The 25,947-nt window shown below is 42.4% G+C and overlaps 1 protein-coding gene across 2 annotated transcripts in view; it reads right to left on the bottom strand.

Moving 5' to 3' along the window:
* col5a3a (collagen, type V, alpha 3a) overlaps positions 1-25,947 on the bottom strand; it is a 52,341-nt gene that overhangs the window by 17,501 nt on the left and 8,893 nt on the right. Inside the window, exons 2-33 of one of the 2 annotated variants that reach the window (XM_068578452.1) lie at positions 20,479-20,646; positions 19,988-20,204; positions 19,442-19,604; positions 14,626-14,748; positions 12,758-13,186; positions 11,655-11,774; positions 11,445-11,561; positions 11,294-11,347; positions 11,145-11,186; positions 10,003-10,077; positions 9,734-9,817; positions 9,505-9,561; positions 9,140-9,193; positions 8,958-9,011; positions 8,772-8,825; positions 8,152-8,205; positions 7,846-7,899; positions 7,248-7,292; positions 5,904-5,957; positions 5,664-5,708; positions 5,396-5,449; positions 4,757-4,801; positions 4,327-4,380; positions 3,624-3,668; positions 3,222-3,275; positions 2,543-2,587; positions 2,373-2,426; positions 2,151-2,258; positions 1,171-1,224; positions 777-830; positions 627-671; positions 364-417 (exon numbers count right to left, since the gene is read on the bottom strand). In XM_068578452.1, the coding sequence (XP_068434553.1) occupies positions 364-417; positions 627-671; positions 777-830; positions 1,171-1,224; positions 2,151-2,258; positions 2,373-2,426; positions 2,543-2,587; positions 3,222-3,275; positions 3,624-3,668; positions 4,327-4,380; positions 4,757-4,801; positions 5,396-5,449; positions 5,664-5,708; positions 5,904-5,957; positions 7,248-7,292; positions 7,846-7,899; positions 8,152-8,205; positions 8,772-8,825; positions 8,958-9,011; positions 9,140-9,193; positions 9,505-9,561; positions 9,734-9,817; positions 10,003-10,077; positions 11,145-11,186; positions 11,294-11,347; positions 11,445-11,561; positions 11,655-11,774; positions 12,758-13,186; positions 14,626-14,748; positions 19,442-19,604; positions 19,988-20,204; positions 20,479-20,602 (2,685 nt within the window). In that variant the 5' untranslated portion in view covers positions 20,603-20,646. Of the gene's footprint in view, positions 1-363; positions 418-626; positions 672-776; positions 831-1,170; positions 1,225-2,150; positions 2,259-2,372; positions 2,427-2,542; positions 2,588-3,221; positions 3,276-3,623; positions 3,669-4,326; positions 4,381-4,756; positions 4,802-5,395; positions 5,450-5,663; positions 5,709-5,903; positions 5,958-7,247; positions 7,293-7,845; positions 7,900-8,151; positions 8,206-8,771; positions 8,826-8,957; positions 9,012-9,139; positions 9,194-9,504; positions 9,562-9,733; positions 9,818-10,002; positions 10,078-10,707; positions 10,768-11,144; positions 11,187-11,293; positions 11,348-11,444; positions 11,562-11,654; positions 11,775-12,757; positions 13,187-14,625; positions 14,749-19,441; positions 19,605-19,987; positions 20,205-20,478; positions 20,647-25,947 lie in introns of those variants that run through there. The other variant, XM_068578453.1, reaches the window with a different exon arrangement.

Below are 25,947 nucleotides of genomic sequence, written 5' to 3' on the forward strand. Positions count from 1 at the left end.
ACCACATCCTTTCTGAGTCTCGCATTTCCGGTTTCATAACATAATACCGATATTTTTAAAAGTCATAGCAGAAACACAAACAATAGATCCCGTTAAAGAACGTTTGGCTGAAGAGGTCCGCAAATTCGAGCATTTATATAACCCGTCTGACGGAGTATAAAGACACGCAGATGGCGGTAAATTCCTGGAGGGAGATATCGGTGAACGTCGGTGTGCAGGTCGACTCTAAACTGTCGTTGCGCCACCTACTGTTCTGGCGTATGAAAAAGGCACGGGAACCATAAACCAAAACGAGTCCGTCAATGCAACTGCGTGGCCAGCCGCAGTTGTAGTTGCAAGAGTGTATATCGCCCTTAGGCTCACCTTTTCTCCAGGCTTTCCAGTGGGCCCATTTGCTCCTCTTCCTCCCCGGGCTCCCTATTGGAAAACAAACACAACACTCTGATTAGCACATGGCTAACTCATCTGGAGGTGGAAAGATAAACGTCTGGTGAAAACACTGCAGTGATGCAACAGAGTGCCCCCACAAGTTGTGGTTAACCTATGGTATCTAATTAGAGCAAATACAGCTTCATACAGAGAGAAAACACAGTTGTTGTAGGCTTGGCAGCTATAGCTGTACTCACATTAGCACCTCTTTGGCCTCCGGCCCCTGACTGGCCAGATGGACCCTGTATTGTAAAGGTCAACAATTATTCATCAGCTCCCATACAGAACAGTTTAAATATTCTGGAGCAGCCAGAATGTGAAAAAAAAAATGCCACCGCAGTCCTCACCCTTCGTCCTTTCTCTCCTGAGACCCCGTTCCCACCAGGGAAGCCAAGTGTTCCCTGGAGACAAACGTAGAGGTTAATCAGCCTCAGCCATCCATTTATCACATGTCACCCCTGATGCCTCATTATCGTATAATTAACTACTGTATCAAATTAAAGCAAATCTAATCCATGAGCCCAATACAGCCGTAAAGACGCCATTCATCAACATGTAATGAATTGATGTCACTAATGAACTATTAATAAAATAGACTTTTTTAATAAGCTATTTATCATCCTTTATTTTTAATCAGACAGGAAACAGTGCAGCCAAAGACACATCTTGCTGGTTAAGGCTTCGATAAAGGAACCAGAGGACACATTAACTGATCATAATAGCTCGTCAATGCTAAATCACCTTAGAACCTCGTCTTCCAGGATATCCTGGCAATCCAGGCACACCTAGTTTACCCTGCAGAGCGGCAGAGTAAGAAACCAGAGAAATATTAAGAAAACTATGTAATTTAGATGTGTATGACATACTGCTGACTATGCATGCACCAAATACAGCAGGATGTCTTTAAATCAATGCATATAGTGATGACAGAAAGAGGAAATGCTTAAATAATGCACACTGGTTCAGTGGCAGCTTTGCCCTAGGAATGGGCTGTAACCAGCTGTAATAAATGCACGAGTATTAAAAGCCATATGTTCACTATTTCAGTCATTTTCAGACACTTATGCTATAATAAAGTTTTGGCACAGCTGAAAACTGAACTAAATAAATGCAAGTTGTTGGTTGCACTTGCTATAAATCTTATCTTAGATTAGTAATAATGGGATCATTATTTGACAATGTGGTAATATTAATGGGGTAATAACCTGATAATAATGAGGTATTACAGTGTAATGTGTTCACGTTTTACATTCCATCACCTCCTTCTGTTTCACTATAATACTGTTCAAATGATATCTTTAATGCTGGGATTTGTTACCCAATTGTGATAGTTTCTGTGTAATAAGAATATGGTCTGAAAAATACTTAACTACCTATTTACACAAGTATTACAGGTTATCATGATGCCTTTTGAGATTTAGTTTAATCTAATATTACATAATCAAATTAAATAGAAACAGATAATGTGTTTACAGACAACATGTCACAGCCTGAAACATGAAACATATCATTTGTAAACCTTGAATCAAAGAGAATATTTAGGGAGGATGAATTTCAGCTTTATAATATGGAACATACCAATTTCAACTTAATAATAATAATTTCCAAAAGATTTTTGCGGTGTTGCACTGATATAATTTGACAGCTTTTTGATTTCCCTATCCTCCTCTTGTGTTCTAACCCTCTCTTGTAAAGTAAATCTTTTTTTTTTTTTAATGTACCTTCTCGCCAGCTATCCCAAGAGTTCCTGAATCTCCCATGGGTCCTATTTGGCCCTTTGGCCCCTCTGGTCCATCCTCTCCACGAGCACCAGAAGCTCCGTTATCACCCTATAGTCAAAAATGTTTGTACACGGGAAGTGAACATTTGATTTCCACTCCGAGACGAATACCAGAAGAAAAAAAAAATGATACCGAGACTTGTGATTTGTGGGCCGCACTCACCCTGTCTCCCTTGATGCCCATATCACCTTTAAACCCGGGGAAGCCATCTTCCCCCTGTGATGCAATGAGGAGAGGTGATAAATGTCAGCATTACATTGTAACTCATGAACTGTCCCACCAGTCACTATCCACAGTTTAAAGAATAAAGACTCACTATCTGTTCCACTCACCTTCTCTCCTGTGCTTCCCTTTAGACCTCGAACTCCATCTCCTCCCTGTAAAAAAGAAGAAAAACACTTAACCTAACAAGAATCTAACGTCACTCTCAAATCTGCTCTGAAGAAAAGACTCTGAACATCACATGTGGAAAAACACAGTAAAAACATCCTATCTTAAAACACTGAACTGAAATATAAGTGTGTATTGATTTTCTGTTGACCTAGCATTGCTTTGTATTGAGTAGTTATTGACCTCACAATAATTTCATACTGATGATTTCCAACCAGGTCAGGCTTCCCCTGGAGTATGTTGAGCTAAGCTACCAGATAAGATACCAGATGTGTGACTGTGACAAAAACAAACACCAAGCAGGATGCAATTTCACGACAGCCCCACTTGAATTACTCAATTTCAAAAGCACACTCAGTGGAAATGGACTGCGCCCACACCACCGCACACAGCTCTGCTTTATCTGACTCTGACATCTCTCCCATCCATCAAATGTTCCCCAACTCCGTTGTTAGCAGTCCCCTTCAGAACCAAGGAGCTTTTCCTCCACCTGTCAGCTGTCAGTCACCGACTCAAACAGCTTGTCCGTCACATGGTAGACATACTAGCAAAATGAAATGTTGGAAGGAATGAACATCTGAGCGGCAATACTCATGAGATCATGATGCATTTATGTCTCACCTTGACTCCACGGGGTCCTGGGTACCCGAAGGGCCCCTGAGCGCCTGGTAAGCCCTTCATAAAAAAAAGAAAACGGTAGGCTTTAGTCTTAGACAGCAACCATGCATTCATCTGACAAAATTTGAATATACAATTGCACTCAGTCATTGTATCCTATCCCTAATTGTCAATAAGCATTGACGTTGCAGACGAGCGCATGCCGCTGACTCTAATGAGCTTATCGTCTTGCACAATAAAGACAATGACATTGTAGGAACGCAGCGGTTATATTGATAAGAGTGAGCTTTATTGCAACTCAATGTTAGTGAGTTACAATAGATTGCAAGAAACACCATGCTATTGCACTTATAATATCTTTCTATGGCACTACAGGAGACAAGCCACAGATAGGCAGTTACCCACTTGGATGCCTTTCTCTCCCGCGGGGCCCTCTCTTCCTGGATGACCCTGACACAGGAACACAGGAATCAGATTGACTTAGCACCACTGCAAGTACATCCTTACAGTATCACTCCTTCGTGGAATTATTCAACTGCAACCAACCAGTGAATGAAAGGAAATACCAGCGGCACTGAGAGTGAAGCACCATAAAAACGTCATTGTGTGTCACAATGCTTTGCGGAACAATTCAGGGAGCATCAAGTGAAACTCATTCAAATGTGTCCGACTGCAATCTAAAGAGATTCATCCTTAGAGATGAGTAAAACCTTCCTATTAGAATATTTGTTTGTTCTTTTTTAAAATGTCTTACTGCTTTGGATTAATTCCAGAATTGCCTCCTGTATAGCATACTGGTGAGGCTGGTCGTCTGGCTCTAATTACTACGTGGTGTATATAGGGTTTTGCTTGTGTAAATGTGTATGTTTTTACCCTATAAAAGAAAAATAATTTTAAAAATGTATTAACAACGTGAGCCAAATGTGCAGTCTCTTCTAATAAATCAGTTGATGTTGTGAAGCAGTGTCACTGGAGCACAGAGTGGACTGATAACAGCTCTCTATTAATACGTGCATAGATACTGGATGGGCAATGGTAAAAGCATGTATACATGCATGTTCATGTGTTTGAACTAATGCATTCAGTTATACATTGTGTTTGTACTTACGGTTGGGCCATCAATTCCTGGTAGACCCAGCATGCCTTGCTTCCCCTGGGGGCCCTGCATAAGACAGAGAGAGGTATGAATACTGAGATGAGCTTCAGATATGAAAGCGTACTGGTGCCTAAGAAACCACATTTCCCATTTTGCTGCTCCTCCAACCAAACATATTGTATTCATGACGAAGTCCACTTTTTATTTCTTTTATCAGTCTAGCCTCATGATGCGCACTGGCCAAAGCTATCCCCAGCGTCTGTTTTGCCTGTGTGTGTTTCTTGTGTATTGATTTCCTGTCTAGCCCTGTCTCGTCTGAATGGGAGCCAGAAGTGGTTGGGTCGTACTGTCTTGCTCCACCCGCCTCCCCAGGGTGTGCGACGACAGGGGTCACGAGGTCACAGCTTTAATTTTAAAATGAAGTGAGAGACATGCTACATACCTTCTCTCCTGGCAATCCAATGGGACCCTGTGGACCAGACAAGCCCTGGACCGGAACAAAGCATCAATCAGGTTAAGTGTCACAAGACGAGGAGAGTTGAGATTTTGTTAGAGTCTGTGTACATGTGTGCTTCTGGTATGTGTGTATGTACAAGTCATGTGCAGAATGTGTGTGTGTGTGTCCTCGCTGGAACGATTGTAGACATGCTGGTAAACTAAAAAATATGTCTAAATGCGTTTTAAATGACTGCAATGTCTCTAACGACATTTTAAAATAACATTTTACTGCTGTGGGGTGAAAACCATGTATCTCCAAAAACATTTTTTAAATGAAGTAATAAAGACAGCCTTGTATACGGACTACATTTAAGTGTCATGCATTGCTTTTATGTGCGCAAAAGGCCAGATCATCGTCTACACCTCGAGAAGAGCAATTAAACCTTTAGTTATAGTAAAAATAGAATTGAAACAGAAAATGTCTGTGCCACAATAACATGTCCGTGTGTGTGAGAGAGAGCTAATGTGTTGTTCAACATGCAAGTGATGGTGCATATTTGAAGCATGTCTACATGACTTGAAGACATGTATTGGATGTGTAATGAGTGGATTAACTGTCATTACATTTGTGCTGGTACAGTACCTGGGCTCCTGGATTTCCCTGTTGTCCGGAGGGCCCAGTCTCTCCAGAGGGACCCTGACAACAACAAATAGTCACACACTCTGCCTCCACATGAACTTTGTCATGCGCTCATTATCACATGACTGGGTAACAGGTTCATTAGAAGGCCACACTAATCCACTTCGGGTGAACTTTCAGTAGCTGAGATCATTTTGAAAAAACGGTTACCCTCATGCTCATTTTCATACAACTATTTTTAACAGTAGGCAATAAAGATAGCAGGACTGACCAGGTTGCCCTTTGACCCTTGTACTCCATCAGTTCCTCGAATACCCTGAGAAATACAAGATGTCAGAAAAACAATGGATGAAATGTCAAATGATCAGATTAAAAAAAGAGACAGAGTTTAATCGCCTCCTTGTTTATCGTCAATGGCATATTGATGAGTCCAGACAACAGAGGTCCCTTTATAGAGATGAAGAGACTGAATAGCTTCTAATCTTCAGCAATCAAGGCGATGTTGACTTACCGGCTGACCAGGTGGGCCAGGTGGCCCCCTTGGCCCAACAAGACCCCGAGAACCCTGGAGACAAAACACAGCAAATAGTCAGGAGCCAACCTGCATTCATGATGAGATGGGTTCAGTGTGGAATACTAAACCATGAATCCAGACTAAGGAGGGAGAGATGGGATGGAGAGAGAGAAACTGGGAGAAACAAATCATATATTTTGTGTGTGTGTGTGTGTGTGTGTGTGTGTGTGTGTGTGTGTGTGTGTGTGTGTGTGTGTGTGTGTGTGTGTGTGTGTGTGTGTGTGTGTGGGCACATCTGGTTTTACATGTGCTAGCTACGGAGACTGCACTAGCCTGTCTTTGCACGAGTGTTTGTGCGCTCTGTTTTTGTCAGCCTCCCTCTTTGTAGGCTGGCCAAGCCACCTGTTCCAAAGCCACATCTGTGATCTCCAGGGAAGTGATTGATATGGAAATATAATCATTCAGGCCAGGATTTTTATCTCTTCCCTTTCCGGGTCTGTCTCCCTCTTTCCTCTCTCCTTCCCTCTTATCTCTTTCACCACCAACCAAATGTCTGCCTCGCGTTTGTCTCTCGCTGCTTCACTTTTCCCATCGCTCCCTCCTCTCTTTCATCAAAACAGCCAACTACTCTCCTTTGTTGTATCTTTGTAGTTTAACACAGCTTTCCTAATATGTCTTATGGCACTCTATTCCTCCCTGAACTGGGTGATCCATTTGAAGGGACAGAACCCCGCTGAGCCCCAGCCTCACCTACTGGGAGGAAGATAGAGAGTGAGTCATAACCAATCAACCAGTGTCCGCCGCAGAGCTCCACAGAAAAGAAATGACAGCTTCTGCAACAGTGCTCTAGACATCGTTGTGAGTTCTCTACAATCCAATGTTACTTTGCTGGAAGAAGAAGACACGTTATGCATGTTACGCCATTATATATTATTCTATCAAGCTGCACGTCTTTCCCGAGTGACCTTTCTCTCTTGAATATTGTGTCTAAAATGGTTTGATTGTTATTTTAAATGTTGTTTATTGTGTGCAGAGGGTTTTTAAAGTTCTCCATGTAAAGTATGAGCAGTAGATGTCGTGCTTGTTTAAGTTCTTCTGTATGATTTTGGCTAAAACTGACGCTTGAGTTTAAATCTAGTGATCTCCAACGATCCCCTCATGGTTTGTTGTGGAAATCGTCCAATTCTGTGATTCTGTACTGAAAATAAGTTGTTTTTTTGGGTGAGCGTATTTCAGAGAACCCAAAGCAGGGACTTGATAAATACATCCACTACATTAAGTATATTCTATCTAGAAAAGCAATGAATATTTCATTATGTCGCTCCAGATAGTGTTACTCACAGGTTCGCCTGGTTGCCCTCTTGGCCCCAAAGGTCCATCAGATCCCTGAATTAACATAGACGGAAACAGATTCAACACATAAATCTCTTGCACCTTTCTAAGTCCACCTCAGCAGTGGATACATTTATATCCCCACAGCCATAATCTGTGTAAATAGCTCATTAAAGAAATTCACTGCCTGACAGTTAAGGCTCAACTATCTTCGAGCAAAGACTAATAGAGCGCTTTCTCAAATTTCCCCCACCTGAATGAATTGAAACCATCTTGACAGCGCTTCTATCTTTCATATTTGTAATTCTAAGTCAGGATACACTGCATAGCTTTCATGTTTTTTTGCTAAACTTAAAACTGCATGAACTATGGCTAGTGTATCATAATTATATTCAAGAGTTTATGACTTAATTTCATTAAAGCCTGCTTTGATCTGTGGTGCTTGGCCATCGAAACAGTTTGTAGAAATGATTCACTGATCTGGAAAGTTTTTTCCCTGTTAACCTTAGATGATGGGGAAAATCAGAAAAAACAGAGCCCTGCTGCAGGATATGTTTTCGAGGCTTAGTTTGTTGCAAATACATTTTGCAAAGTACTATGCACTCACCTTTTCTCCTGGCTCTCCATCAGGCCCATGAGGACCCTGCTTCCCTCTGTCCCCCTACAAGATAAAAGCATTAGCCACAAGCCTTGAGATATTCGGGACTGCTCTGTTTATAGCAGAGCAGACTCCAGCAGATGCTTTTTAGTGTAAGCCATCATCATAGAAATCACAATAACCATGATCATAATGTGCAAACAACCCTCTTCTATATGACGTGTAAGGTGCTGATGCATGCTGCGCTAGCACGCTCAAACCCCGCTGACTAAATAAATACAGTGACAATGCTTTAAGTTACCAAGTCTGACTCACTCTGTGTCCCTTGTCTCCTGGGAGACCTGGCAGGCCGTCAAAACCCCTGTCGCCCTGAAAAGTAAGCAAGTGCATTAAACCTTGAAAAACACACGCACACGGTAATGTGTAAACATTTGCAGAATTGTTCTGAAAGTCTCCCCTGGCAAAGCCTCCCATCTGCTCTGAGTATGTGTTAGGGAGAGGCAGTTTTCAGATTAGCTCGAGGTCTGGTAAAATGCTGCTTTGACTGATAAAGACTCTGCTGTTCTGTCAGACCCTGCATCAAGGGAGCCTGATTTATTTGCTAAGCTCTTCCTGCAGCTGTTAAGTATTGAGTTGCCTTGTTGTCAATACATGAAATAAGCTGGGAGCTACCTTTAGTGTAAGCACTTGCAAGTAGGGAGAGTCTGTTATCGTACAAGACCTTGCTGCAGAAACATGTGTGGTATTGTCATGTTCATGGAAATTGAACATTTATTTCATGAAAACTGAACACCAAACAAAAGCAATATGGTCTAAAAACGGGCAATGTGACATTCATGCAGCTTTGAACCTGAAATAATATCCAAATGAGCACATACAAAATTGCTGTAATGTTCAATTTGTTGAGATTATCACCCCTGTAATGCAGATCTTACCTTCGATCCTGTTTCTCCTGGAGCTCCACGACCGCCGTCCATTCCCGCACGGCCCTACGAGATTCACAATCCAGTTAGAATAGATTTTGCTTTATAGTACTCCATGCACGATTACCAGATATGCATTCAACACAATATGCAGACATATTTTCAGTGTAGAAACCTGCAATACTCAAAATAGCTCACTCTCTTTCCTGGCTTTCCATTAATTCCTTGAAGGCCTTGCAACCCAGGTGGCCCCTATATAAGAGAGGATTAAAAGAAGACAAATGGAAAGAAGTGTAAAAAATAAAAAATAGAAGGCAGGAGGACAAAAGGAAATAAATGGTGTCGAAGAAACTAGTGATCAAAATAATGTCTGCTCTTACAGGAGGGCCACTTTCTCCACTGTCCCCTTTGAACCCAGTGTTACCTGGTACTCCCTGTAAAATAAAAACAAGCATTAATTTAAGCCTTACGTGCTGCACAGGAGCATCTTAACTCTTTGCTGCACTGTAAGCACCAAACAAAGAAAAAAACGCTGAGAAAAAATGTTGTTAAATCTTAATCATCTGATTATTTTTGCAACCCTGCAAGGATTTCACAAGCAATCTGAACATGCATAATGATGAGAGTAGGGTGGGAGGGAGAGAGGAGCTTCTGCCTGGTCAGGCAGAATGTGAAGTTGAGGTCAAAGGTCGCAGGAGCCCTTGAGGTATGATGCAAATTGGTCAAGGTCAGAGGAGAGCCTTACCAGTGGGCCTGATCGCCCTGTTAGACCCAGTGGGCCTGGGGGTCCCTTCAATGACAGCTGGAAGAAAAAAACAACCGGGTGGTTTATGTACACTGCGCAAGGTACCTTTGACTTTTAATATGCGATGGATTCATCTTCATAAAGCTTGAAATAACAACGTCAACAGTCACTGGTGTGACTTCATGGTATTGCATAATGACACCAAAGTGCGTGTCTCTGGGAACTGTACCTGGGTCTGTTGCAGTATAGCCTGTGCTTGTGCCTCCTGGGAAGACACCACTGGTCCCTTCTGGGAATCACCTCCATACTGGAACTGGAGGCAATGAAAAAGAGGGATCAGTTCCCACTGCATGATTCCCCAAATGTAAATGAAGTTCAATCACACAGCCCCCCCTTGTGGTCATGCCACCACACCACATTGGGAATAAAGTGTGCTCTGTGTGTGTTTGCGTTTGTTGTGTGTGCATGAGCATGCATGAGTGCACTGTAAGATCTTACTGGTAGCATCAACAAGGTTCCTGGAGGACCTGGAATCCCATCGACCCCAGCAAGACCAGGACGTCCTGGGGGACCCTGAAAAGGAATTGAGGAAAGGGATAAACGTCAGCTCCTGTTCCTATGGAGGTGTGTGTGTGTGTGTGTGTGTGTGTGTGTGTGTGTGTGTGTGTGTGTGTGTGTGTGTGTGTGTGTGTGTGCGCGTGCATGCCTGTTGTCAAATAACTGACATTTGTTTCTCGGAACAAGTAAAGCAGAATATGTTTAATGATCTTGTCTCTTTGGTGAACCTTTTTTTACTTAACTTTATGAACGTATATATAATAATTTTAAAAAATGCATAAAATCTAGTAAATCATTACTCTGTTTGCTAATGTAATCCTGAAATTCCCCCACTGCAGGACTAATAAAGAAATATCTAATCCTACATCAATCACTGGTGGACAGGCGTCAGTGTGTTAAACAGTGTGTGTGAGTTCCATTGTGATGAATCACGGACAAATGCACTTATCCGAGCAATCACACACACCAAAGAAAATCAGGTCAGAGTCAACATCAGTCCCTGAAGCCAGAATGTTCAGTTCAGGAATGGACATGTTTCAGTGTGAGGTCACAGTTGAAACCCACAGCTCTGTCCCACAGGCGAAGGGGTCAGACTGGAGGGAAACTAACCCACAGGGCCCAGGTCCAGGCCTAAGCCACACTCACCAATTCACCAGGATCTCCCCTGGGTCCTGGAGGGCCTTTTGGTCCAGCGGGCCCCGTGAGGCCCTGTGAAGGCAGCATTCACAGCACTCAAACACACATTGAAGAACAACAGGGCTTAGTTTTTAAGGAAATTATAATCTTCTACATAATATTTTAACCTCCCCAAATGCTCGACAATAATCCCTTTTTATCTTTGAATCAAATCAATCCCCTCATGATGTGTGTATAGCCATCTTGCATTGCATTACAGTGCAGGGGTGTATTGTTATTGTGGTTTTCTATTCCAAAAACACCACATGGCATCCTGATGGCTAGAATCCAAAAGTCTCTACATTTTGCAGCACATCTGGATCGTTCCTGCTCTTGTAACATTTTGCCACATCCTGTATAATCACAGACACACATTGTGTATCTGTGTTCGGGCTAAATAGGCTTACCTGTGGCCCCGGTAGACCTGGCGGTCCTTCCACTAATGTACCCTAGAAAGAAGCACAGATGGAATGAAATGTACATTAGGAGAGTATCAACTCATTCCCATGCTCATAACTAAGGCCACTGGGCTATTCATGATTTGTTAGAAGCTCACCGGCTCAATAATAGCTGCCTCTCCCTTCTGGCCCTTCTCTGCTCGGGGGTTAACCTGAGGAAGAGAAATAGGTGAAGAGATGTGGATGGTTAGAAATCACTTGACACAGGCAATTGAAGACGTGACCACTCACTTGATGTATGAGATTTACCTCTCCATCCCACGTCTCTGCTCTTTCCCGCTCTGCAAATCCAAAGCCGTCTGCATACACCTCGTACTCCTCATACTCTGCCTCTGTGTCATTCTTGTAATCTTCATATTCAAGAATCTGTGCGGGAATCAGGTGTAGTGAAAACCCAAATAAACTCTCAGTGTGTTTGTTCTGAGGCGAAGGCATGTTTTGCATATGCATTTAACCTACCTCATAATCAGTAACATTCGGTCCTCCTGTTACCGTGGAAACTGAAGGATCATCATAGAGGTCTCCATAAAGGTCATCGCCATGCTCCTCTATAACTGGCGTCTTCACCGGCTTGTCCTCCTGCAGGCCAGCACACAGGCTCAAATGAGTCACAGCAAAGATGAACCAGGGGACACTGAGCTCTTCTCATTAGCGCCCAGCACTTCCAAGGAAAGGCCCATTTTGTAACACACAATATGCAAAGCGGGTGGGTTTTCCAGGAATGAGTTGATTTGCCGGCATACAGGTGTGCAGTTAATTACAATACTGAAGTGTAATTAGCTGATGGATTATATCCGATTCTTGAGGCATTATGGCAGTGGTGGCAACAGCTACAGAAACAGCGTGAGCATGAAAAATTAGTTCACTTGGAAAATTAGCAAAAAATAAACAGTAAGGAGACAGACACAAACAATTTGTGTCTGTTGCAGTGGTACGTTTTTAAATGTATATATATATATATATATATATATATATATATTATTGCCTCAAATTATGTCTGTATTTTATGTCTGTATTTTAGTTTTAGACAAGAGAGAAACATTGTTTTAATTCCTCTGTATGTTGGTGCATCTTGAGAAACTGACAACCAAGCTGACTTTGACTTTGAAATTAATTGGATTTAAAACAAACGTAAAGGTTGGATACAGTTTTAATTTAAAAGATGTAGGTGGTCTCTGAGCGTGAATGAACTGTATGCATACTAATTCTGCATGTTTGAATACAGGAAGATATAAAGCCAACTGTATGCACCATGCATACCATACCTTTAGGATACATGGTATGCATGGTATGCATGTAAGACAGCATGTTCTACAAAAAACACACAGGCAGGCATACAGTGAGACCATCAAAAAATGTAGGATGCGTACTCCATGTTTTCTGGAAGGAATGTAGTATGTAGAGGTCATGATTAGGATTGTGCTGGTTAGTGGTGGTGGTGAGCAACTGGAGAGGGGAAAGGTGCTCTCTATGGTTAGGAGGTATTAAGGATGTGATCAGTTAGAACTGCAAATAGCAGGAGGGGGTCGGGGTGGAGGGCATCGACAAGTAAACTGGTCTACCTCCTCAGTAACCTTTGGTTCAGGCATAGCGCTGGGCACCACAGTGGGGGCCTCAACTGTAGAGTCTGGTTCATGTGTTGCCATCTCCAGTAGGGTCTCGTCGAGCACTTTAGTGGGGATGACCGTTTCCGGTGTGCTCTTAATTTCTAGCAAATCTGTTGGCTGAAAAGGTTCTTGGGATAGATACTCAGGGACTGCAGTGGACACTCTGAGGAAGCCATCCTCGAGACCTTCCTCTTGATGTTTTCTCTTTCTGGATCCCTTCTTGCCCTTGCCCTTGCCCTTGCCTTTGCGTTTGCCTTTGCCTTTGCCTTTGCCTTTAGAGCTCTTGTCCCGCTTCTTTTTGCCTTTGCCGTCCTTTTTAGATTGCTCCTTTGGCTCATCCAGGTGGTCACTTTGTGTCAGGAAATCAGACCTGTGTTGGGAGTCCTTTTATGAAAAAGGGAAGGCAAGTTGAGGGACCAGGTGGACAACGGAAAAGAAAAAGAAAAAAGTGAAAATACAATGAGGGAAACCACTGTATGTAAAGTGATGCATACAGGTGACAACCTTAACAAGGTCAAACACTCCAGTGAGTTTAGCTGGCAAAAACCTAAAGCCAACTTGAAATAGGAAGGAACAAACAAATGTAGAGTCGTTTCACCTCAATGCAATGCAGAACACATATTTGCTTTAGTGGTCAGAGGTCACCCTGTCTACGATCCTAAAGAGGTGCTAATTCTTAGTTTGCTCTTGCAAGTGAGCAAACATGGCTGTGTCATCCTCCAGAGCGATGTCCATTGCATGTCAGTGATATACTATATGGCCTGAAAATGTTGCTGAAGGCCGAGTTTGAGAAAGACATCAGTGGCGTGATTTATATCCACATGTAAACAAGGTCAGTGTGTAACGGAGAATGATGGGAAGTAGGTCAGTGGGGTGACAGATGTTGACATGTTTTGGATTCAAAGCTCATTGCTCAGCTGCCGTTCTTAAAAGCCAGCTGGAGGACTATCGACATGGCCTAACTGCCATTACAGAGCCATCTCGGGAGCATAATCAATGACCAGGCTCACACATGTGCATACAGACACTTATGCGTTCACATGGGTTTGTGTGCATTTGAGTGTATGCATGTGGCTAAAACTGTGTATTCCTTGAAGCCCAGTCACACTCACACATTGCCTCCAATCCTCTGGCTGCCTCCGTCCTCCTTATCTATATCTTTCACACACCACCAAAGAAATACACAGTCATTTATATCCATGATTTATTTAGTTTTTTATGCACGCCGATGAGGAGGGGAAGAGCTATTATATCATGTTTGAGTTATGGCCACCTGGTTCGATGTGTGTGTGTGTGTGTGTGTGTGTGTGTGTGTGTGTGTGTGTGTGTGTGTGTGTGTGTGTAAAAACGAGAGCACACCTGATCTTAAGAACGCTCCACTGCTGGCTGCATTTGAATAGAAGACACTTATTCTTTGACGGATGGCCTATTTTGTCTTAATCTCTCAAGTCTCTTTTTGCAAACACTCAGTCATTTGCACTGTACTTAGACTTCTTCTTGGCTGGAGCTGTTGGCTGCTTGCAAATCATGGTCTTAGGGACACATAGCTCCATTGATGCTCATGCTTGAGCTCCTTTTACTAGTTGGCTGTGAAGCAAGGGCTTCTGCAAGTTCACTTTAGCTCATTATATTTCTTAAAGCATATTAAAAAACACAGGGCCTCTAAAATTTGAATTAATTGAGGGATCTGAACCGATGTGCCTGCAGCTAATTAAGGTGACCTAAAGCTGTACTTCATTCTAACAGCTGTCTGTAGAACTGTTTGAAGACGTTGTGTGGGTCTTTCCCAGGAGGAGTTGCTTCCTGTTGGTGGCAGTACTGACCTCCTGCAGGACCGGGGATTTGCCGTTGTAGGGCAAAGCAGAGTCACAGTCTGGTATGTAGTTTACACAGTAGTCAGCAGCAGCCTGCGGGTCCTCCTGAATCAGTAGTTGCTGAATATCTCCCTGAAATAAACCAGAAAGCAGACTGTAATGATAGGCAAGTGTAGCATATAACAGCAGGTAGGGTAGGCATGTCAATAAAGCACTGACAGAAACATACAGCACGGTGAAGAGCTATTTCAAGGACCAGACAACTGAATGTGTGGCACTAAAGACACACAAGAACAACCAGTACTGGTACAATCGCTACTGACTATTGCTTTTTTGTGTTTCCATAACTCCTTGGGGCTTGATTGTGTACACAAAACAGTCAAAGAGCTTTCTCTCACCTCCCTGTCAGGACCTTTCACTTCCCATCCCGCCCCAGAGGCGGAGCAAGTGTATATACAATAACATGCACAGAGACTGCCCTGCTGGGTCTTATGTTATCTTTAATGGCCTTACACTCTTTATTATCGCATTATTATGATGACATAATGCGTTGTGGTGCTGAGATAACTAGTCAATTCATTATCAAGTGATGTATTAAAGCATAAAATTGTCAAGTAAAATAGCAAACACAGGGTTTTACAAATGATTTTCTCTCTTACAAATATCGATAAAATACATATTATTAAGACAGCACTATTTATAAAACAAGTTTGGCTCAACTACATTTTAATGGTAATTTTATAAGTTATGAGTAAGTATATTCAAACGATCAATTGATCGTGAAAATCCCTGCAGCTGCAGTGCTTATTCTCGGACACGCAAGTCAGAAAGAAATTCAATAAAAACAAAAATGCAGGCGGCCCCATGGCACGATGTTTGACAATGTTTAGATTACATTAACGATAAGAAACTGACAGGACATTGCAAACATATTGCCTGGTAAACTGTTATCTGGGGACAGCTGGGCAGCCATTTGCAGTAAATCAAGTCAGATTAACTGCTTGATGTTGTGGTAATTATAGTCTCATTGTAATCTCTTTAATAAGGCTTTAGTGGCCAGAGGTGAAATAAATCAAAACATATCGCTTCTCCATTACCCACCAGTAGCTCATATGTCTTCTAATACAGCTAATGCCTTATTATCAGCAATAGAAGTCTATGTAAAGTCTGGATCACGATACAGAAAACTGTAAAGGAATGACCGTGGACATTATGCTTTAATTTATGACATCAAACATGAAAAGAGTTGTTATCCACTTATCCTTTTTTTCTTACTGTTTTAGCCAAAAGCCAGTGCCAAGCAACGGAAATGATTGCACTCCGAGGTGAGAGGCAGATAGAAGGAGTGAGACAGAAAGGCAAAGGGGAGTTAATCCAAACTAATCCAATCTCAATTTGAGATCAAAGGCAACACTTTCACTGAGACGTTTTTCTGTTTTTCTTGCCTAGCAGGGGCTCTCTCCTCTGGAAACACACGGCGTGTTAAATGCTGCTCAAAATCATGCATGCTCTGCCGTTCTACATTCAGGATAGCAAGGACATCTGAAAAGGACGTGCTGAAAAGGAATACACCTCAGCTGAATCCATAAATGTCTGATGGCTCGCAAACATCCTGCATGAGGTCCCACATGGTGCTGGTGGCAAAGAATAACTTTGCTCTTGTGTGAGACAAGACCAGCTGTGGGTGAAGAAGGAGCATCGAGCTCACCATAATCAAACAGAATTTTCAAAGCTTCTCATTTGCTGAAAGTTCAACAGATGATTATGACTCGCCGAACATCTGATCACAATCAGACGTGAGTATTTACAAAATATGACGACTTTAACGGACTGATTTAAAGTGCAAAGACAATGAGATGACTAAATCTTCAAATAACGCTGCGCTTTATTGACATGCGTGAAATGTCTTGGCTTCGACATGCATGTACAAAGAGACAAAAACCTCCTATTTCCAGTCCTCATCAAGATAGAAAGGGTCTGAATTTCCCAACAAATAAACGTCGGGCTGGATCTTATCTGAGCAGTCGGTGTGTTGGAAGCACATACAAAGAGCACACAGCTGCCAAGGAGCACAACCAGGCTTGCGGACAGCTTGAGGTTTGCAAATGCAAGCAGAGTGTTGGGTTTGAACTCCAAGCTTGTGTAGTTATTTGTAGTGCAATCTGGAAGCAATAGAGACATTACACGGCCCCCATGCTCCCACGCTGAGCTCCATGCTGGGAGAACTGGGCCGGAACACCAGCCTCCTCCCCCGGAACCAGGGCCTGGGAACAGAGGCCCAGAGGTCAGCCTGATTATTCTCTCCTCCCCTGGTACCAGCCTCACCCGAGATGGACCCGGATGCTTCGATATTCGTAGCTCTGACTACACACTGAAACGCATATTTAATATCACACGTATCAATTGAAAATCTCAAACCGATGGCTCATTTGAGGATTTCTCACTTACTTGACAAAAAGCAAGATATTAAGAATGAATTTTAGATCATATTACGTAAAAACTTTGATACACAGGAAGACCAAAACCACAATTGATTGGGCTTAAAAATGGATCTGAGGGCTTTTCAAGTCATTACCAGAAATATTGTACCATCATCATATCTCAACACATTAGACGCTGTATAAGGGCATGGGAGGGTTTTTGAAGCGAGGCCAAAAATGAAACAAGCTCTATTGCTTCTGAAAAGAGAAAGTTATAGAGCCCACGAGGAGGCACATTTCTTAACTGAAGTGGGAAGGGTGAGAAGGGAGTTGAGAATGTAACTTAAAGCATGGGAGGGGCAGCTGAGGTTAAATTAGGTCATAGGGAAAGGTGGGGTTTGGAAAGTAGTTATTGACTACACATGCAAAACCCAAAAGCTGTAGGTGTTTACTTGTCAGGGCCAAGAACTAAGGAAGGCTGTGGTTTCTGTCTATGAGGCAAATAGGGAGTGATCACAACCCTCCCTCTTTGCTCTCTTAAAGTTTATTAGTACCTTTTGCAAACTGTGGTGTGTTCTCTGGACACTGAGGGATGATATGCACTCTTGCAACTACAACTGCGGCTGGCCACGCAGTTGCATCGACGGACTCGTTTTGGTTTATGGTTCCCGTGCCTTTTCCATACGCCAGAACAGTAGACACACCGACGTTCACCGATATCTCCCTCCAGGAATTCACCGCCATCTGCGTGTCCTTATACCACGGGTTATATAAATGCTCATATTTGCGGACCTCTTCAGCCAAACGTTCTTCAACGGAATCCATTGTTCGTGTTTCTGCTATGACTTTTAAAAACAGCGGTATTATGTTATGAAACCGGAAATGCGAGACTCAGAAAGGATGTGGTAAGCAGACCAATCACAGTCTTGCGGGCTGCGAACGGCTTGCGTAGCTTTGTCGGATAGTCAGAACTGAACTACGCAAGGGGCCCTTGCGGGTCTTGCGTGCTTGCGTCTCTGCGTAAAACCCAAGTATAAAGCAGATTTGAGGGGACGGAGAAATTTGACTGCACCTTATGCCTCGGTCAATCTTTCCTTTGCTGAGCAGACAGACCCTGAAAGCAAGGCAGGGGAAGGGGCTTGAGCTGATCTCTATTTCATGCTGTGGCGAGAGATTTACCGTGGAGCCTCATTGGGAATGACAATGGAGCAGGGCTTGCATATTGTCATGGGAAGCACAGAGAACGACTTAGGACAATAAAGGTTACTGCTGAGAAAAGGAGTTGCGCTTAGTTTGGAGCGTCTTGCTCCTTCATGTTTTCCCAGCATACTGCTACACATGAGGAAACTTTGTTAAATGTTCTTACATGTGTATGTCAATTTAAAAAAGGAGCAAATTATTAATTTAGCATTAATTAGGCAGTAACTTAATCTGTGATACTCTTCTGCTGCTACTATGTGCTAAAAAAAGTGTACAAAAACAAGAAGCAGGTATTTGTTGTGCAAGAGGATGACATCACTAAACAACGCACATTCACAGTCAGTCTTAAAATGTCTAAAATCCAAATGCACAGTCGCTCAACAGAAATATACTGACAAGTCAAAGAAGCAAAGAAAATTTGTAATTTCTCCGCTTTGCAATGGAAATTCTGAGGCGGGGCATGTCTGAACAGCCTGTCCCCAACTTGGGAAACATGTGGTTAAGTTAATGTAACATAAATTGAAACAAGATAAAACAAAAAATGCTACAAAACTACATCATGGTTTGGCTTAGAGATGACTAACACAAAACAAAGGCACCTCAAAACTAGCACTTGGTTATGCTGATGCAACAAAAGTATAAGAAGAAGCACAGCAGTCTCCTGGGGGAACGAACAGTTTGTTATGCACGTTTCTCTGAAATCTTTGTCTCACATTTCTGGTATTTTTAAGATCTCGACAAGACTTTAAAATATGGATATGAGCGATGCCAAACAAGTGCTGTAGCATTAAGGGGTTCTCTAATCGGAGCAACGCATTATCCAAATCCTTATCTGTTTTTTTGAAAGGCTATAGAAATGTTCAAGTCAGCAGCAGTGGTGATAAACGCACTGAATTGGTTCAATCATATAAGCGTGAGAAAGAATAAAGGTCGTACAAATAAAAACAAGGTTATCAGGATGTACCTTGTCAGAACGTTCAGTTAATATGCATTTCATATTACCTCCAGTGAAACAGTCTCCTGGGATTAAAGTCCACATGATACTGAATACTCATATAGTCCCTTTTCTTGAGCTCAATGCAGAAATACGTTCAAATGTGTTAAATGTTTTGATCCTCTTCGGAGTAACTACAATGCATGGTCATTTAAAAGTATGAAGTAAATCACTTGCCTTCAGAGGCTCCCATACTTAAATAAGGTCCTACCTCAAATGCATCTTTGTCCAGCAGCCGTGTCCCAAACACTGTGACACCCTCTGTGCTGACTACAGCGTTGTCCCCTCGCAGCAGATCCAGGGTCTGTTTCCACTGACAGTCCAGGTAGAGGGTCACAGACTTGTCCTGCACACTGTAGGCTATCCTGTGCCAACTGAAACCACACAGATATTTGCAGAATCAGCAATGCAAAGAGCTGTTTCAAGTCAAGAAAATCGGAAGTGCCTTTGAGCCTGAGAGTGTGAAGGATCGATGTCCTTCACTTCTATGAACAAGATAATCACAAGTCGCATATCTCAAGTGCTTCACAAGCATCTTTCGCTTCAGGTCACTCAAGGTCAAGCACATAAAGTGAGCTTTATGAATCAGCCCGAATGGGAAAGTTATACTTGAGCAGTTAATATAAATTACACAGTGCTGGTAAACCTGTTCTAGTGAACACACCACAGATACAATGTTCGATCAAATCAACAGGGAGGCAGAGATGTCATTCATATCTGCTCTAATGGAGATGTTACAGGCCCTCAAACTACCCACTTTCCATCAGCCAGGTTGATCTTTTTGAAGATGGGATACAGTTCTGGTGTGGGCTGTCCATGTTGGTCCTCATAGAGGAAGACGGATGAACGGCCCACTTCGAAGCCCAGCTGCTGAACGCCCCGTTTATCATACACTGAAAGTAAGAAGAACTTGGAGCCCTTTTTAGCTCGCACTGTCGCCATCATGGAGAAATTCTCAGGAAATATGGTTGAATCTGGAAAGAGAGGAGAGGAGCTGTTACAAGAGAGAGAAGGGAGCAAATATTATATAACATGCAGGCACCACCCGCTGCCAGTGGGACCTTAGTAAAGATAATAATGATGAATAATATTGCCCATGAAAGCAGTGAATACCCACAAGGAGGGGAAAAGGGAGATCATAGTCAAATCTCTTAATATTTTACAGAGGGAAGGATCCCTGTCAAAAGTGACACATTCCAAGGCTTTTGCCATTATTAGAAGTCCTCAGTGGAAAAATAAGTCCAATACCAGGGAAAAGTTGTCGTGTTGGCGCACTGAGCTGAATCTTTTTGTCTATCTTGTAGGCCCGGTCCGGCTCCTCAAAGCCTGTCCTGCTGGTGCAGAGACCAGCCTCCAAGGACACCCCCTCCATGTTCTCTGACAGCTCCAGCACTTGCAGAACATCAATGGGATCAGCTGGAAACGGAAGAAAAAGGGAACAAAATAATTTGCACATTTTTATAGAGCAGATAGAAAAAACAAAGTGGTGCGTTTTGTTTCATGCTCACAGACTGCTGCTAATTATGTCGCTTTAAATAAGACATTTATTCTTTTTTTTTTAAGGCGGATGTCCTGCTTCCTTTTTATTTCTGTTTCTAGCATTGTATGAACAACTATAAAAAGGATGTATGATAGGGTGAAACTTGTGGCAGATTCCAGCAGCATCTTTTTCTATTATGTCAGTGTAACACTTAAACTCTGCCAGTGTGACAGCAGTTTGTTGTCTGGCTCAGTTAAGTACTGGTTGTTACCGAGCTGAAGAGCAGGGTTTAGTGTGGCTGGAGGCTTCCTGCTTCCTCAGAGTCGGAAGAGACGAGCTCCTCTGAGATGTGGCGGCAGGTGGCCAGGCCTCTGTGGGTGTCATTATAGGATAGGGGTGGTACACAGTCTAACCCATAATCCTACTTCAGCACACCTGACAGCTGACACCTGCACCAGCGAGCGACAATATGTCCGCATCGCATTCATTACAATTTGAACACTTCACTGGCACAAATAAGCACTCAGTGATTACAATATTCCTGCCATTAAAACATCTGTTCAAACAAGTCAGCTATAGTTCTGTAATAAACCTTCAAAGCTTGAAAAAAAGACAGAAGACAACTAAAAAGAAACATTTCTGTCAATATTGTTGTGTTTGTTCTCAATGTAGTTCTCTTTGTTTCAGGTGTTTTCCAAAAGTGCATGTAAATATCTGGTGCAATCCTATCAGGAGATAGTATTCTCATGAAAACTCTTGAGACAAGTTGGCTTTAATTACAAACAGGAGAACAGCTTCCATGATGTGTTAAGATATTCATTTAATCAACAAATGCCTCTGTAGATATGAGGTTTCTCCCAGTATTGGCTCCCTCATTACAATGAGCCTGAGCTTAATTTGCAGTCTCTGGTCATGTTATCAGATGTCCTCTTAATAAAGTGAGCATCAGAGTTTTGTGTGCTGCCAGACTCCTACCAGCTGCTAGTGAGAGCCGGTTCAGGGCAACTCAGTACTTAGCATTCCAGGCATCTGAAATGAGGATCCTAAACCCAAATTGCCTCCTGTAGCTCTTGCCGCTCATACAGAGCTGGCTTTTTATTCTCCTTGTTAATTAAACATGTGGAGAGAGTGCACCGATGCCCAGACGTTGCTTGCAGGAAAAACACCACGTTACATTTTATGGCGTTATTTATTTGCATAGCAGAGGACATTTATTCCAAGCAGCTTTGGGAGCTCGCCCTCGCGGTCCCCTGGCATGGCAACAGGGTTGTAAACAGGTTAAGATGTGAATTACAGCCAGGCCCCAACGAGGAAAAACATTAGGCCCAGATCTAAAGGTATTTAAGACCTCGGGGCTTGGATTTGAGTAATTTGTATAGTCAAAGTTATATATATATATATATATATATTAATAAATAAGCAGTGGTAATTAAATAATTACAGAAGTTGCTAGCTTCCAAAAACCAAAGCTTTAGGGGGTTATATGTGCAAGTGGCACCAATAACCTGGCCACACACAGTCTTTTGGGATTATTTTCTATTCTGCTCTTGCCATTGTGACAGTGAACAAAGACTGAAATGTCAAGGAATAAGGTATTGACTTTAAAAGGTCACAGACAAGTCACCCACACTTAAATCGCGACACTGACATTGTTTCTGATTTCACATTCTCACGTTCACATCAAGGTTTTTCGGTCTTTTGGCCTGATGAAATAAAATACATTGACAATTCTGGTTAAGTTGACCAATACAGTTGTTTTGGTTCCAACAAACAAATGACATTTACTTCAATAAAGTCATCAAAGGGCTAGCTGAATGCTTGCCCCACTGAGTCTCTTTCATTCTTACAGCTAAAAGCTGAAAGATGCTAAATTCGATGTACAGAGCATTAATACAGCAGCAAACAACTATTTGCGATGTAGCTTGTGCTATGTTGAGAGCCGCTGAGAGGCAGTAGAAATGTTCCCAATCTCATATAAAGCACCTTTAAATACACGTCTGCCTTTCTGTCAAAGCACTTTGTTATTCACAACAGATTAATTAGCATTTCACATCATGTCTGAGTCCTAATCTTTAATATTTGTATTTAATTCCAATTGAGCTCTTTGTAGCTCTGGCCTTGACTCCAAATCAATTTCCTTTGGGGTAGCAAAGTTTAAAGTTGGTGTTTTAGTCAAAGGTTAGAATCCAATAAAACAAAAGACTCTCTCTTTCTACAGTAAATATCTATCTTGTTCTTTCTCTACCCCTCAAACATACTCATGCACAGGGAGAGAGGTCATAAGGCAGTGATGTTTGGAACAGGCTGGATAGTTTGAAATTGAAGCAGCATGGGTTTAATTATACGGGATCCTTGGATTTCTGTCAGCCCATCCGGAGCAGCATATGACAAAACGGTCAAGAAACTAAATAACACAATTAACTTTTCACCAGAATTGATTTATTTCAAGTGATCCAAAGATGAGACGTGAGTGCCACCCATAAATGAACCTTATGAAGTTCATTCCTGCCTCAAATGCTGTGAATTTTATAAATAACCATTGCCCAGTTGTTCCAGCTACGACCTGTCAGGAGACGGTTGACCTCTGACACTCTCAAGACAACAGAGAACAGTCAAGACGCGCAACAAGGCCAAAGGGAGAAATCTGAGACAAGCAGCACAACTTCTTCCAAAAAATGAACTGCATTCACAATGATCTGTCAGTCAAACGTCCAGCAAATAATAGGCATCCCACGTCCAAGTGAAAAAAAAAAACTGGTGTATAGAAAGTTTAGAAAGCTGATTCAAAGAATGTGGGAAAACTCTGTGCTGGACTTCTGAGGGTGCAAACATCAACATCTGCTGCAAGCAACAACATCAAAAGCTTGATGAGTACATGCATGACGCACATAGAATACAAACAAGTTCCTGTGGAGTATCTTGTATTTCACTATATCAATACCACCACCGGTGATTCTGGAGTCAAGAGGAAAACCCCAGGCTTGTGGCAGGTGGTTATATAAAGTCTGGATCCATGAAGCATTCAATCAAATGCATCTATTCCTTGCTTCGGATCCATTCGTGTCACCTTAAGTTGTGTTTTACCTATCCTGCAACACTGACTGATGCTTGGCTTGCATCTCATTGTGGTAATCGTGTCCTTACAGGACCTCACTTGTCAAATGATGTTGCTTCTAAAGAAATGAGAGGATGAGCGCGAATTAAATCAACACGCTGGCATGGCCACTGACAGAACCTGCCACCTTGATGGTGATTCTGTCGTCCCATGAAGCACGGTGTACCCACCGCTTAAAGATATGGCTCAACGTGTTCGAAATAGCATCGTAGAATCTCAGAGGACTAATGACTCAGAGTGTTTTCCAATCACACCAAAAGGTCAGAGTCCATGGGAACTGGGAAGGAGCTGAAATATCCAGCAATTTCACAGACATCTGGCATTTCAGCATTTTTTTTTTCTTGTGCTGTTTTCAATGAGACAACCGTGTCTGTCCAGCAACAGAGCTGTCCACAATCTTCCTGACAGACCAGAGCTAAGCACTCCACCTCACAGATTATGCTCTATGCCACGAAAATGCCATCAAACAGTCTCCATCTGTGAATCTTCTCTGGCTGTGTGACACTTGACACAGACTCTCCATGCCCAGCGGTCATACAACTCTGCACCATTTAGTCATACATGGACATAATGTGCTCTGTGTTTCGAAAGCAAATGTCTCTGGAGACATTCTTCATGACTCATACCACCTACACTCTGAACTCAGCCTGAAAAGACCCCTCGCACACACACAGAATACCACTCTGTCAAATACGATTGCGCATGGGAACTGGGGAATTTTAACGAGAAATGAAGCCCAACTGAATATGAGTGATGACAATTTCCCATAGTATTTGGGACCACACCCTGAGATGAGGGGAGAAAAAAAAGGAGCTTTCCTTCTGAAATCCCACTCTCTGTCAAAAAATTACTGGTGAGGGGGCATTTCTTCAGAAAACATTTTAAATGCAACAAGCTGCATCACATATGCTGAGTAATAATGAAGAATATGTGACACATCCAGTGGGAGAGGTTGAATAAATGAAAACACAGTTTCTCCCGCGGGCTCCATGCAGAACGGCCTTAATCTAATTAGCGGTGGGTGTGACCTTTTGTCTGGGTCACTGCTGTGTGTGGACAACAACACTGTGAGGTGAGGAGCTAATACACGCTGAAGATGTAGCACATGAGCAGTCAAATAAGATTGAGAAATAAGATTGCTTGCACTCACATTCACACTATTATGACCAAACAGCCCTCACAAGCTGTATATATGTAGCTCAATTATGACGCCCACAGAGGGGGAAAAACAGCACTGGGCCTCTGCCCAAGTGAAAATTTCTCTCTGAATCCCTCTATTATTTTAGCTGTCTGCTCTTTTCTTTGTAAAAAAAAATAAATGATTGAAACAAAGAATATGTTGAAACACCTATATATGACAAAGATATATTTACTGTAAAATAGGGACATTTGTTGGGCTGGAAGCTCGCAACCAGAGAGGCAGCAATAGCTATCGCACTGAATGTGCTTTGTGGTTTAGGTCTGCTTTGAGTTATCGCTCAGAGTTTAGGAGCAAGTCATGTCAGTGGTTGTATGGACAACTGCTGGGAACGGCTTAAATCATATTCTGATGGGTTATGAAGTCACGAATATTATTAACAGACGATGACAGCGATGGTGAAAGTGACCAACAGTGCCTCGCATTAATTCTTCAATACGTTTTAAGCACGTAGTATAACAAATTGTTCATAATACTACATTAATATTAATACAGTTTTTATACGATCATGTTCTCTTGTCTGTGTGACAGGAAGTGATACAAGGCCAGGCTATAATTCCCTGATTGACTGTTTCCTCGTGAGAATGAAATACCCGCTGAATATGGGTCAGTGTCGTGTTACTTTTGGTGTTGAAACTGCAAGATTCTGGTGGCATGTGTTACACATTTCCTTCCAACTCACATCGGCACCACATTCTTGAATCTCCACAGTTTGTTCTGCTCATGTTTGTGCACCACATGATGGGCCGACGGGCCAAAAGCTACTTGGCCCATAGAGAAAACACCTGCCCCTCAAAGCCCAGAACTGGACAGACCCTCCACAAACACATTGTACTTCTATACTTGTGAGGATGTTCTTTTTATTGCTCTGACAACAGCAAATCCATTCCCTAACCGTTAGCTCCACTGCGTGCTAACCTCGGT

Source organism: Clinocottus analis, unplaced genomic scaffold, assembly GCF_023055335.1.
Source record: "Clinocottus analis isolate CAN_PGR_092001 unplaced genomic scaffold, fCliAna1.0.p SCAF_16, whole genome shotgun sequence".
Taxonomy (NCBI): Eukaryota; Metazoa; Chordata; class Actinopteri; order Perciformes; family Cottidae; genus Clinocottus; species Clinocottus analis.